Genomic DNA, 14790 nt, shown 5'->3' on the forward strand with positions numbered 1-14790 from the left:
GGTTTCCCGACCCGGCTTTCCTCTCCTGGGCTGCCTGAGTCGGCCCTCGGTGACTCACTGATTTTCATGTACACAAATCACACTGTTTCCTCTCTCCCCCTCGCTGCCGGCAAGATATCACCCCGTCACTCCGTCAGATATGAATGGAGGGGGTGGGGGTGGAGATGGAGGTGGGCAGGGAGAGGAGCGTTCAAATGCTAATCAGCTGGCACCGATGTCAGCCACGGTTAATCAGATTGTTAAAGCGACCGGGGCAGGCTCCCACCCTTGTGCCAACAGCTATCCGGGCTCATTCACGGAGAAGATGGACGCGCCGCCCAGGTGCCGCGCCCGGGAGACGTAGCTGGACTTAGAAGGGCGTTCCAGGCTTTCTGGACTCAGCATGAACGACAAAGGAGGCCCGTTCGTGGGGGAGAAGCCGCTCTCAGAGGACAAGGGCCTGATAATTACTCTCGTAGCTGAAACACCGAGAGGGTCTTTCCTTGCTTGTCGCGCTCGCCCACTCGACACCTGCTACAAGTCCAGGCGGCCCCCGGTTTCCGCAGCAGCCTCGGAGGGGGTCTGGGTGAGCCGCTGGGGGTGCTGCTTCGACTGCTGCATACAGGTGCCAAAAGCTCCCTCCATCCACGTGACGGTGCCAGAAAACTGAAGAGACCAACAGGGAGATTCACCAACTGAGCTTCCATTTGTTCTGATCCCAAAAAAAACAAACCAACCCGTGTGCCTTACGTGGATGAGCTGCCTTCTCGCTCTCTGCCTGGCCCATGCTGAAATGGTGTTTTGTCATTAGAACAAGTAGGTTTGCACCTTCACCTCGACCATCTCTCCATCCGTGAGACCTTAAACCGAAGCACGTTTACCTGGGATTGCGCTTTACCAAGGATTGACCCTTACGATGGCTAGTCGTGGGAACCGCCCGAGTCTACAGTCCCTCATTTGAAGGGTTGACGTCTGATAGCCTGAGTCCGTTCCCTGTGAGCAGAGCCATGTTGCTAATGCTTTAAGTAGATATGCATTAGGGGGCCATGACCTCGGAATGGGGTCTCGGGAGACAAGTGAGGAAGAGCACACGAAGGATCCCTGCCCTCGGGAAACTTACTTTTAGTCGGAAAGACAGAGAAGCAGCCAGACAATCACGAGGCAGCGTGGTGAGTGCCGGCCCCACCTCCTTGGTGACGTGAGGAGTTAGGGAAGAGAAGTGCGATCCAGGTAGAGGTAAGGGTGGGTGAGAAGTGCCGCAGAGATCAGAGCAGGGGAAAGGGTTTGGGGCTGATTGTGTGAGCGAACCTAGGACGCCTGGAAGGATTGGGTTGCGAAGCGGCCGACAGTGAGAAGGGAGGATGGGGGAGACTGCTGGGACAGATCCCCGGGGGGCTTGGAGGAAAAGTCAGGGAACTTTACCCAGAGAGGACCCCCGGCCGCTGAAGGAGAGGGGTCTAGATGGATTCCTCTGGCTGCCATGGGGGAAGCAGGCGGAGGGGCAAGAGTGGAGGCAGGGAGGCCAGTGAGGAGGCCGCCCAAGGCCAGGTAAGAGCGGTCAGCGGGGAGTTAGGCAGCGAAGACCAGGAACCAGGGGCTATCCCGAAATGTCCTTTGAAGGTGAAACGGGCTCGCTGTGCTTCTCCCTCGGTGGGAGCTGGCCCTTCGGTATGTTATGGAAATGAAAAGTCGAGCTCATCGGGGCCCTCCGTGGCGCTGAAGAGAAGCTGGTCCCTCAGCTGCCGCAGGGGACTGGCCCGCCGTGGACAGCCCCCATGCAGCCGTGCCCACACAAGGTCACCGTCGAGCATCACCTTCGGCAGTTTTGTTCCATGCCCTGGACGCCTGACCTGGTGGAGAGGATCTCCTGATGAAGGCTGATCTGTGCTGGGGGTTTCCCACGTCCCTTGGCATGGAGCGACTGCCTGCGGGAGAGCGCGGCGGAGCTCCCCCGGGGCCGTGTTTCCTCCGTGGTGGCCGCTCCTGAGAGTACCAGGAAGGCCAGGAGTCTCGGCTCACGCCGTCGGGGTCTGATCGCAGAGCGCCAATCGATGGCGCCATCCTCCTCGCCTCCCCTTTCCTGACGCTCCAATGAGCTCCTCTCCCAGCAATGGAGGGAGACGGTGGAATATAAATTGGGTGAAAAGGGAGGAAACTGAAACAACCGGCCCACGAGAAGATGGGGAACGAGGCCGCCGCAGCTTTCCTAATGACAAGGCTCGGTGCATTGCCTCGTGCAGCCGACGCCACACACCACATGCACAGAGAGAATTCCGAGATTTCTGGATTAGAAAGAGCCGTCCTCGGCTTCTAGGCCCTTGCTGAACACCCCGTCGCACCCCTTCCTCCTCTCCCTTGGCAGTCGCTGGGTGTGGGGCACTGTGGGAAGTCTAGGCGGTGACGAGCCCCCCTCGCCTGCCCTCCTCCCATCCACCCCATCCTTCCTTCTCTCCTTGCTCTTCTGACTTCCTTCCTGGGTGGACTCAGCAAATACTGATTGGATTGGAAGACACTGTTGTAGGTGGTGGGGGACAGAACGGAAGTCAAAACAAAGGAAGTTTACACGCTTTTGCTTTTTTACTTTTCACCTAGCACTCGGTTCACTTTAAGAGAGAAGGAAAGGCAGAGCACAACACAGCATGTAGGACAAGAGCAGAGGGGGATCCTGGGGTTCCCAGACGGTGCCTGCCTGTCCCGGTCACTCCACACTGGGGCCAAGAGGGCGATGCCATGTGGGTGTGACTCACCTCGTGGAGACAATGAACAGGAGAGCAAATCACCAAGACGAATTCAGATTTCAATAAGCACTGTGAAGGAAATTCAACCGGGGAATGGGGAATGAGGTAGATAGTGCCGAGGGGCATCTTGGGGAAGGCGAGACAAGATCTGAATGACCAGGCAGAGCCCAGTCAAGCAAAGAAGTAAAGGAAGTGGGACCGCATGTGCAAAGGCCCCGGGGTGCAGAATGAATCTGGAAGGTCTAAGGAGCAGAGAAAACCCGTGTGTGGCTCTACTGTAGTATAGAAGAGAGGGGGGTCCCAGGCTGGAAGGCAGAAGGCTTTGCAGGCCATGGAAAGGAATTTTGATGTTATTCTCACTGTGGTGGGAAGCCACTGCTGGGTTTCAAGCAAGGAGGTCCTGTGATCTTATTTATATCTTAAAAGGACTCCCAGCCCTGATGGGTTTTTTCTCCAAATTAAAATACAGAGTCTGATTATTTGAGCATTTCCAGGAGCTCATCTGGTACAAATCCTGATTAGAGATCAGTTTCGGAGATCAGATGGAAATTCTGCCGTGTCTGATGGCCTACCTGTGCGTGAATATTCCCATCTCTTGCTGAAAGTGGAGGGCCACGAGGTCACTTGATTTAACTGCAAAGCCAGTACTCCCCATAGCAGCATGGCGTGCTAGGTGGAGCCAGGTTACCTGTGCTTAGCTTAAGTATGATAAACAAGACCATGAGAGAGATGCATTAGAAGGGCCTCTGATTTCTTTTTTTTTTTTTGAGGTACTGGGACCAGGGACTGAAACCAGGACCTCATATGTGGGAAGCTGGAGCTCAACCACTGAGCCACATGGGCTCCCCTGAGTTGGTCTTTTCGTTTGTTCGCTTGCTGTTTGCTGTTCTGTTTTCAGGAGGCACCAGGGATCAAACCCGGGACCTCCCACGTGGGAAGCAGGCGCTCAACCACTTGACCCCCATTGGCTCCCCTCGTCTGATTTTGGCCAACTGGAAAACAGACTCAAGAAGAAGAGGGGATCAGCTTTATTATGGTCAGGCTGGGCTGCAGACCACAGTGGGGACCTGAGGACCAAGTGGACTTTTCCACACAGTGTCCTCTTCAAGTGATTCAACTTGGGTACCCAGACACAAGTAGAGAGAGAAAAAGCGCCACCCTGCCACTTTCCAGAGCAGTGGCCCAGCCTTGGAAACAGGACTTAGTGGACAGTCACCAGCGAGACCTTGACACCTTCAATCAGATAATCCCTCCTCCCCTCAGGGGGAGCAAGGGACAGATGGAAAGAAGGAGCAGAGGTGTCTGTTCCTGGTGACTCCCAGCCAGACGGAAGCAGAATTTCCTGGCCCCCATGGAAATGTGAGAACAGTTAGACACCCTGAGAAAGGCTACCTCTTCTGGGGTTTGTTCATTGCCCTGCTCTGAAACTGTGGTGATGAAACGAAGGGAGGTTATTGTTTTTATTTTATTACTATAAAAATAGCAAGCTGGAAGCAGATGTGGCTCAAGCAATTGGGCTCCTGCCTACCACATGAGAGGTCCATGGTTCGGTTCCCAGTCCCTCCTAAAGAAGACAGTGACCTGGCACAATGGGCAGGTGTGACAAGCTGACACAACAAGGCGAGGCAACAAGAGACATAAGAAGGAAAACATAATGAGTGACAAAACAAAAGGAGGGAGCAGAGGTTCCCAGTGCCTCCTAAAGAGAAGGCAAGCAGGATGGCAAGTGGCGCAACAAGATGATGCAACAAGATACAGAAGAGGAAAAATATAACGAGAGACACAGCAAAGCAGGGAATGGAGGTGGCTTATGCAATTAGGCACCTCCCTCCCATATCAGAGGTCCCAGTTTGGTTCCTGGTGCCTCTTAAAGAAACAAAGAAGATGAACAGACAAGTGCAAACAACGAGGGGGTAGAAAGAGATAAATAAATAAGTCTTAAAAAAAATAACATGCACATGGCAAGATAATCAAACCACGTAAAAGGATATGTGATGAAAAGTGAGGTTCTTTCCAAACCCCAAACCTTGGTCCTGCTCTGCTGGGGCAACCCCCTTACCATGTTCAAAGGCAGCCCGTTACACACGTTGAGAGCTAGATACACACTCCCTACTCGGTCTTGATTGTTTTCACTTGATACTGAATTATGTTGGTACATAACTGTCATTTTTAGACTTTAATTTGTTGTATACTTCCTCATTCTTTTCTTATGGCCACTCAGCATTCCAGAATGAATGTTCCATAATTGATTCATATTATTGACAGATACTTGGTTTGTCTCTAGCATTTCACTGCATGGCTTAACCTCGTGTGTTTATCATTTTGCACATGTGCAGACATCTCGGCAGGACAAATTCGCAGAAATGGACTTGCTGAGCCAAAGGGAAGATGTGCCTGTGATTTTGAAATTTATTGCCTTGTTATTCGTCATGTAATTACCAGTGACCTCATCTCATTCCTTTAAACACTGAGTGTGCGTCATTGTGCATTTCTAAAGTCATTGAACTGTGTCCTCTGGATAGACATGTAAGGTGCATCTGGATTTTTGCTTCTACAAACAATACTATGTATTTTGACTATTTTGTACCTTCCTAGTGAGTACTGACGGCCAGAAATGGGCCAGGACTCAGCACCCGATTTTCCTAGAACACTACTGCTGTATAAATGGGCCCCTTTTGCTCTTGCGTTTTACATCCACACTGTTCCTCATTGGCCTGGTTTGTTCCATGACTCTTATGCAGAGTGGACCAGCAAAGCATCCTCATAGGCCCCAGCCCGCTGGCTGCTCTTGAGTAAACAATGTGGTGATGTAGGTGACAGGTCAGTTTCTACTGTGGGTACAGCCTCAGGCAGTGACTAGAGAGAAGGTAGAGGGCATCTCTGAATCACTTAGGGAGCTTTTTAGAAACACGCTGTGCCTGGGTCGGACTGCCCCAGATTCCAATATAGACTGTCTCATTAAAAGTCATCAGAAGTGGACAAAGCTGGGGTCAGCCGCCCTCCCATATAAAGATGGTGAGAGGATAAAGAGATTTGGATTGTTGTGGAGGGTGATTTTTCAGTGTCAGTCAATATTTCAAATATTAATAGATAAAACTTTTGGCCAAGCAATGCAACTTCTACGATACTGTCCCAAAGAATTAATCTTGCATTCAAAGATATCTAATGTGAAAAGATACCCATGATTTCCATGATGGATGTGAAATAAAAATTTGGCAGTGGAACACAAAAGAAATGGAATACTATGCAGCAGTGAAAAGTGAATTCATCAGAGCTACACTTATCAGCATGCATGAATCCCACAAAGTGTTGAGCAAGAAAAATAAAGCAACTGGCAGAGGATTCATACAGGATGAGAGCATTTATATAAAGTGTTTTTTTAAAGATTTATTTATTTTTATTTATGTCTCCCCCCAACCCCATATCCCCCATTCCCTCCATTGTCTGCTCTCTGTGGCCATTCACTGTGTGCTCTTCTGTGTCTGCTTGTATTCCCATTAGGCTACTCTGGGAACAGATCCTGAGAATTTCTGGAGTGGGAGAGAGGCGGTTACTCTCTTGTGCCACCTCAGCTCCCCTGTTCTGCTATGTCTTCTTATTTTCTCTCCTCTCCTCTTCTGTCTTCTTATTTTCTGTCTCTTGTTGCGTAATCTTGCTGCGCCAGCTCTCCGCGTTGGCCGGCACTCCTGCACGAGGCAGCATTCCCATGCAGGGCGGCTCTCCTGCGCGGGGCTACATTCCTGCATGGGCCGGCACTCCGCGTGGGCCAGCTTGCCCTCACCAGGAGGCCCTGAGCATCGAACCCTGGACCTCCTATGTAGTAGATGGGAGCCCAATTGGCTGGGTCATGTCCATTTCCCTATATAAAGTTTTAAAACATGCCACTCAATACCATATACTGTTCAGGTATCTAGACGTGCAATAAGTAAATGTGTGAGGACAGCAAACCCCAAATTCAGGACACTAGGTACTTCTACCAGTAGGGGAGGAACCCACATTGCCTTGGTTATATTCCATTTCTTAGGCTGGAGTTATGGGTATTTGTTGTCTTAGTCTTTAGCTTTTTGAGTGATGGAAATATGTCAAAATAAATTTCTTAGTAGGTGTGAGAACAATATACATAATGGGATGTCTTTGTGAATGTTTAGAGAGACGGAAAATAATCACGGCGCTCACAACAGCTGGCTGGGTGCTGGTGCTGTGTTTTACAGGCATTTTTTCATTTTACTAACGGCCCGAAGAGAAAAAGGCTGGTACACGCCACCTTAGAGGTGAGAAGAGTGAGGACAGGGAAGGAAAGCGCTGTCCCAGCACCTCACCACGGGTAAACACAAGCAGCTCTGACTCCCATCTGCACACTCCTCAATGCTGCCGCCCTTTCTTATTTGAGATTAAACAATATCCTGTTAACAGGGATTCCCTTTAGAAGGCAGGATTGGCGAGCCGGGCGGGGGAGATGGACAACGCCTAGACTTCCGATTTCATACCTTTTGTAGGTATTCTCGCATTTTCCAAATAAGCCATCTTATAGGGGAAAAGAATATTTGGGGGTGTGAGAAAGAGCACAAGGAAACAGTGGCAGAAAGTGTCCAGCTCTATCCCTGTTTGCTCTATAACGTGGGAAAAACAAAATGTCGTCCTCGTGGTGTGGCTGGGGGGCTCCCGTGGGGCCGAGGCTGGACATGCACCTTGCAAAGCATCCATCTCCATCTCCACATCAGAGCGGTCAGCGTGGGCGGCAGCTGAGGGCGCGGATTCCAGAGCCAGCGCCCCAACCCACCCGCCCTTCGCCTTCCAACCTAGGAAGGCTTCTCCAGGTGCAGGCGGCCTCAGCACCCGGGGTCCGTCCCACAGTCCTCACGTCCACAGGATCGACGCCAGTGAGCCGCGTCCCCTCTGGCTGAAAGGAATGGGTTGTGTTAGTCAGTCGTTCTCCATCCCAAGAGGACCTCGGGGGGCCAGCACCTGACTCCTGGCCCTGTGACTGGCACGTGGCAGGGACTGACTGACTGACTGAATGAATGAATGAATGAATGAATGAATGAAGCATCCATCAAATGTGACTGAGAAGAGGAAACTCAGACAGTGTGCAAGCCAATTTCCTTATCTACAAAATGGGGACTGATGCTGAAGTTTTCCTCCAACCCTAAAATTCAATGACTGAAGCAAAACAAAGCTGATCAGAGCGCCAGGAACGAAAGGGGAAGGTCTGCTTAGTTCTAGGGGCAGTGCCGGCTTGCCTCGGTTTGGTTCACCCGGGGCTTCTCAACTGGGGGACGATACCCCCCCCGGGGGACATTTGGCCGTGTCTGGAGACCTTTTTGATGGTCACGACGGGGGAGGGGGAGTGCCACTATGTCTACGGAGTGGAGGCCAGGGCCGCTGCGCCACGTCCTACAAGGCAGCAAAGAACTATCCAGCCCGGTGTGGAAGGCATAGGAGAAGGAACTGGCATTCTCCAGGTGGTCCGAAAAATACTCACTAGATGCTTGCGGTTTTATTTCTGGGGTGGTTTGTTTGCTTTGGTGTGGTTTCTCAAGCCTCAACTAGCCTTATTCTGTAACTGTCACTAACGAGCTGTGTGATCCTGGGCAGCCCATGCACCTCTCTGGACCTGGGCAGTTTGTCAGCATGATCTGGAAGAGCCTTTTGAGCTTTAAGACACAATCCTTACTTTTTGAGTTTGTCCCTGGTGGAGCCAAATTAGCCAGGGCAGGCAGGGCAAGTCCTCACTGTGGATTCTCAGAGTACAAGAAACCACTGTATCGTGTATGTATAATAAGGATTAGAAGAGAGGAATATTTTTTAAGACCTTTACCAAAAATATCTCAACTTATTCACCTGCCAACCTACCTCTTAGAGGTACTCACTGTGTGAATCTGCTACGAGAGAGGAATTCTCATTGTCCCTACCAGTTCCAATGAGGTTCAGTGACAGCAAATGAAACTACCGTAATTACACATGTGTGTGCGCCTCCCAAAGGCCTCTCGACTGCTACACGCCAAAGCCAGCATTTAACCCAGCTCTTTTTTTTTAAGATCTTTCTTTCTTTCTTTCTCTTTCTTTCTCTCTCTCTTTCTTTCTTTATCTTTCTCTCTCTCTCTTTCTCTCTCCCTCCTCCCTCTCTTTCTTTCTTCCCTCTGCCCCATGGTTCTTTCATCCATCCGCTCATTGTTTACACAGCTTCTCCAGGGAGCACCAGAAACCTATCCTGGGACCTCCCCCGTGGGAGGCGAGTGCCCAGCTGCTTGAGCCACGCTCCTTCCCTGTGCCTGCGGTGTCTGCTGCTTGTGGCACCTGCTTGTTTAGGCGTCTCCTCATTGTGGGAATGCAGCATCTAGCTTGTTGCGGTGGGTGCAGGCATCTGCTCATCTTTTTCAGGAGGTACCAGGATTCAAACCCGGGACCATCCATGTGGTAGGCCGATGCCCAACAGGTTGAGCCACATCTGCTTTTTGTAAATAATTTTTTCATTCAGTAAGATATTAAATGCTTATTATACACATTTTGTAGAAAAGTAGAAAGAAGAAAACACCACCATCAGCAGTGCCACCACCCAGAGGCCATCGGGACCGCCGTTTTGCTGTCGTTCCTTCAAGTCAAAGAAATGACTCTCCATTGCTGTCTGTTTTACTTGGCTGTTTCCAGCCGCTTTCATGCGCGCTGTAGAATTTTTATCTTGTTCTCGGCACTGAACAGAAGAGCAGGAGCACCCCCAGCTTTGTTCCTCCACTCGCATCCCCGTGTGCCCGCAGGACGACGGGCTGCCGCTTAGGACTCCAGGCCTTTCCTAGCCATTCCCTGCTGCCGAGTCTTCCAAAACCTCAGCTTCAGAACGTGTGCTTTTTCCACTGTAAAGGGATGTTTTCCAATTTAATCTCCCCCTCAAAGTTAGAAAAAGAGAGAGATGAGCTGCCTCCCCAATCTGGATGGCAGGACGAAGGCTTGGTGGCCTTTCACGTGGCTCAGCTCTCCCTAGACCAGGGACTCGTCACCTTTTTTGTTCCACAGACCCCTTTGCCAGGCAGGGGAAAACCAGGGACCCCTTACTAAGTCTGCACTACACTGTGTTATTGAATAAATGTATCACACCCGCACCAACACGGCCCCACAAGAAGAACGCTCTTTTGAATTTCCACCCAAGTCATGGGCCCCCGGTGAAGAACCCCTGTCCCTGGGAGAACAGCAGCATCGGTATGTGTTTAAGGAAACCTCCTTCTCCTCTGTTTGGTCTCTGTTCCTGGCTGTCGCCTTCCTAATTCTCAGAGCCATCTCTTAGAGCACTGATCTCCCCCTGCTTACTGTCACTCGGAGAAGACAGGAGGCGCTCAGCACCTAACGCATGGATGGGCTGAGTGACACATTCGAGCGGGGCGCCCAATGCACACGATAAAGGAAGGGGGTACCCGCCAAACGTAAGCCCTGCGATTGAGGCTGTTCCGCGCTCTGAGAAAGAAGAGATCGTTTAAGTCAGTGGCCGTGGGGGCCCCAGGAGAAGACAGCCAGTTAGAGCAAGTTACCATGCTGCCGCTGCCTTCGTGTCCAGGGCTGCTTTAGCCAAGTCCCACCAACGAGGCGGCTTTCAGCAACGGCAGTCGATTGGCCCGCAGTTCTGGAGGCCAGGGGTCCTGAGGGAAGCCCTGCCCCGCCTCCCTCCTGGCCCCGGAGGGGGGCAGCCTTGGCCTTCCCTGGCTGGCGGCAGCCTCATGGCCGTCCCCTCATGTCCGTCTGTCTCCTCTCCTCCTCATATAAGGACACCAGCCATAATGCACTAACGACTTGGTTTTAACATGCCTGATTCCACCTGTCATGGTCCTAGCCCCAAAAATGTTACTTTCTGAGGTCCCGGGAATTAGGGCATCAACATATCTTTGGGGGAAACATGATTCAACCCATAGCCCTGGATCCCTGAGGCCCTGGAATGCAATTTTGACCAAGCCCCAGAGGGACCTGGCTTTGAGGCGCTTTCCTCTGGCCACCTCCTCCGCCCCACAGAGACACACCCACCTCTCCTAAACATGCGCTCAGATTTGGAGCCAGCAAGTCCCAGGGGTGCAGGGGTGCTCCCTGGGGGGCAGGGAGGTGAATTTGCAACGTGGAGACTCAGTGCTCTTGGCAGCCAGGTTTTTCATGGGAAAAGGCCGACTCTTGGCCCAGCTGGATTTATGCCTCTGCTAAGGTTAGAGTCCCCAGCGGGACAGGAGAGGGGGAGGAAGCTGTAGATACAGAATCCTTTCTCTTGTGTTGCCTTCTGCTCTTGTTGGCTGTGTCTGGGACTTGGTGGCCTGTGGTCAAGCAGGGGAGGTCACAGGCCTCAGGAAGAGTGACGGCCTGCTGCACAAACACACAGCCTCTTTCCCGTCACCCGCAACTACAGGCACCTGGAAGGCAACATTTATGAGGAACGTGTAGAAAGAAATGCAAACTAGATCACAGGTTCCAGAGTTTCTCTTATAACCCCGATAATAAGAACCACTGGGGAGCTTTTGTTCTTTTTTTTTTTTGTCTTTTTTTTTTTTAATGTTACATTAAAAAAATATGAGGTCCCCATATACTCCCCACCCCCCTCGCCCCACTCCTCCCACATCAACAACCTCCTCCATCATCATGGCACATTCATTGCGCTTGGTGAATACGTCTCTGAGCACTGCTGCACCTCATGGTCAATGGTCCACATGACAGTTTACACTCTCCCCCAGTCCGCCCAGTGGGCCATGGGAGGACATACAATGTACTGGGGAGCTTTTGAATCTGCAGCTTTCCACCCCTGGAGATTCAGACTCAGTGGGACTGGAAGAGGAACTAATAATTTGTATTTTAACAAGGAACATGGGGCAGTTTGTTATGAAGGAGGTTTAAAAACCACTCAAGGGAGGTGATGTGGCTCAGGTGAGTGGGCTCCCGTCTACCATACGGGAGGCCCCGGGTTCGATTCCCAGGGCCCCCTGGTGAAGGCAAGCTGGCTGTGCACACCACGGAGAGCCGACGGTAGACAGTGAGCGTACAACAGCAAGGGTGGGGGAGAATAAATACATGAGATTTTTAAAAATCATTTTAAAAAACACTCAAGCCCACTCAGCTGAAAATACGAAAATGAGAGTTTAGAGAGAGGGAGGTGGGGAGGGAGAAAAGGCTGTTCAACCTGAGAAAGAAGAAGCCAAGTGATAACAATACATCCTAATTTTAAAAGAGTAATTGCATGGTTTGGGGGTCAGAAAAGCTAGGCTGGAGACCTGGTTTTGCTGCATGCTTTTAGACAGTTACATAATATCCCTAAGCCTCAGTTTCCCCATCTGTAACAGTGGAGTAATAACACCTGCCTAATAAGGTTGAGTAAGAACTAAACGAGGTAGTGCAAGCAAAGAGTTCAGTGCATGCCTTGCACATATTTAGCACTCAACAAAGCAAAAAATACATACATTACAAATATCACTTGTATTATGGCCACTTGTCAAGCATTGACAAGCTTTCAGTCATTTGTAATCTGCTTGTCACCCTCCCCATAGGAGGTTGGAAGATGGCGCAACGTGGTTTCCAGATCGCTCGCTCTCGCTTGTCCCTTGTAATAATGAAGGGGGTGTGTTTGTGAAGGGGCTGGCTGGGACCAAGGTAGTCTAAAGGACCCAGCAGAGTCACAGACGGTGACTGCTTTGAGACTGTCAACTTCTTTCTTAAAAAAATGACTCGAAGTCTCATTGTCAACTATGTGGCCATTTCAAAAGCCAGCAGGGTCAGAGCTGGGAGGTCCTTAGACCTCATCTAGTCTGGCTGCCCGTTTGACAGGCACGGGGAGAAGATGGGGAAAGGGGAAACCCACGCAAAGCTGAGCAAGGAAGAGTCAGACCCTCTGTTCAGGTCCCCCAATTCCCGGGCCAAGCTCTTTGCATCGCTGCACAGCTGAGGCTCAGGAACTGGGTCCTGCCCCTCCCCCCTACTCTTTCTGTCCCCTCACCCTCTCCTCACTCTACAAAGACGGTCAACATCAATCATCTGAGAAAAGCAATACTGAGCATAAAAACCACTTCCTTTGAGCAGATCCACATGAGATCTAACATTTCAGGTAGATGGAATTCTTTTTTCTACCAAGAACGGCCTGCTAAGCTCCAGACAGGTTACTTGGCTTGCCCAGGCTCATCTAACTAGTGATTGCAAAAGGCAGGATTTGAACACAGGTCTGACTCCAAAGCCTCAATGCCATCCACCTTGCATCAGGAAGCCAGGTTGACCCCTAAATGACCTTGACTTGCCCTCAGATCATCCACATACCCAATTCCCTTCCTACCTAATTCCCAACCTGCTCCTGCCCCAGCGCTCCCCTCAGCCTGGAATGCACACTGGCTGGTAATCAGTGTTACACAACAGGAACATTTGTTGATGCCACTTGCAAACTGATGCAGTCTATATAGATTAAGCCACTGCCATCAACTCCATGAAAGTAAATGAGCCTTGCCAATGGCTGCTGAAATAAATTTAAAGGACAGCACTGAAGAACTCAGAGCTTGGGGCTGAGTGAGTGTGTCTCTACAGAAAATCGACAAGGATAGCTATCAATCCGAGGGCCTTGGTCTCCATGATGTAATTCTTCTCACCAGCTTCGTGGCCCCACCAGCTTCCTGCTGAAGGACTCTGGTTACAATGACGAGTGGAAAAACGAGGGCTGGCATTTACTAAGCCCTCACTATAGTTGAGATACTACATACCTCAATGCACAACCTGAAGAGCAAATAATAGTCCCATTTTACAGCCTAGGGAACTGAGGCTCAGAGAGGTGATGCCATTTGCCAGCCTGCAGTTGGTTGGCGCGACTGGTTCTTAAATAATAAACAAAGTCCATTTCAGGCACAATTCTGCCAGACAGCAGCCCGAGTCAAGGCTCACTTAACTCTTCTTTGACTTCACTTTCAAGACAAAAATAAAGAGCAATGAGTTAGGAGGGTGCATAGGACCTGCCAGAGCCTGGCCCTTATCTCCCCTTGCAAGGTCAATGCCAAGTCGTCAAGGTCAGGGAAAGGAAGAGAGGGAGGGAGGGAAAAGAAAGGAAAAGAAGGGGGAAGAGGTAAAGAGGTAAAAGGGAAGGAAGGAAAGAAGCAAAGGGGAAGGAGGGAATTTTTGAAGCAGCACCTCCCATGCGCCAGGCTGTACCAGCTTCCTGGCAAGCCTTGGGACCCCCAGAAGGCCCACCCTTATCGTCTGACGCTAGAAGGCAGAAGACCTAATACCCCCACCCGCGGCGTGAGCTCACCGGTCTTTTCTCCTCTTCCCCAGATGGTCACCCAGATGGAGACGCCGGCCTCTCCGCTGCGTACCCTCTGCCCTCGGGCGCACCAAGGAGCAGCAGTCCGAGCCAAGAGGGCCCGGAACAGAGGGTGACCCCGGCGCCCGTGGACCCAGCCCGGCCGGGGGACGACGGGCTTCCTGAGCTGCAGCTGGCGGGGACGGCCCCCTCGGCGCCCCCAGGCGCTCCCGCCCCGTCGGCACTGCCCCCGGAGGCGCGGGGTCCCCGGCGCACGCTGCCCCCCGCGCAGGGCGCGCCCTCTCCCCAGCAGGTGAACGTGGCCCAGAGGCAGCTGAGGCCCCGGGCGACCTCGGCGGCGGCCCTCCAGAGCGCAGGGTCCCCTCCGGCCCCCTCCTCCTCGGGCCTCCCGCGGGGGGACCCGGTCCCCCCCTCGGTGGAGACGCGCCGGCCCGACGCGAAGGAAGGCGCGGGGCCCACGCCGCCCGCGCCGCTGCAGATCGCCCCCTTCACCGCGCAGCCCTCCGTGGCCCGCACGCACCCCCAGGGGCCCGACCCCGCGGAGCCCTCCGCGCCCCAGGAGGCCCCCGAGGCTTCCCCGGACGAGGCCGGGCCGGACAAGGGCGGCGAGAACGAGCTGACGGGGTCAGCCTCCGAGGAGAGCCAGGAGACCACGACGTCCACCATCATCACCACCACGATCATCACCACGGAGCAGGCCCCAGGTGCGGGGCTCGTGCGCGCAGGGCCCGGGACGGGGAGTCCGCGGACCCCGCACCCCAAGTCGGTCACCGCCAATTGAGAACCGCCCAGGGTTTGACCCTGCAAGCTCTCATTGCT

The 14790-nt window shown here is 52.3% G+C and overlaps 1 protein-coding gene across 3 annotated transcripts in view; it reads left to right on the forward strand.

The window, feature by feature from the left end:
• Positions 1–14790, forward strand: part of SEZ6L (seizure related 6 homolog like) — a 204903-nt gene that overhangs the window by 110210 nt on the left and 79903 nt on the right. For all 3 annotated transcript variants that reach the window (XM_058281567.2, XM_023584812.3, XM_058281568.2), the window contains exon 2: positions 13983–14675. In XM_058281567.2, coding sequence (XP_058137550.1) covers positions 13983–14675 — 693 coding nt within the window. The remainder of the gene's footprint in view (positions 1–13982; positions 14676–14790) is intronic.

The sequence above is a fragment of the Dasypus novemcinctus genome, chromosome 19 (assembly GCF_030445035.2).
Source record: "Dasypus novemcinctus isolate mDasNov1 chromosome 19, mDasNov1.1.hap2, whole genome shotgun sequence".
Taxonomy (NCBI): Eukaryota; Metazoa; Chordata; class Mammalia; order Cingulata; family Dasypodidae; genus Dasypus; species Dasypus novemcinctus.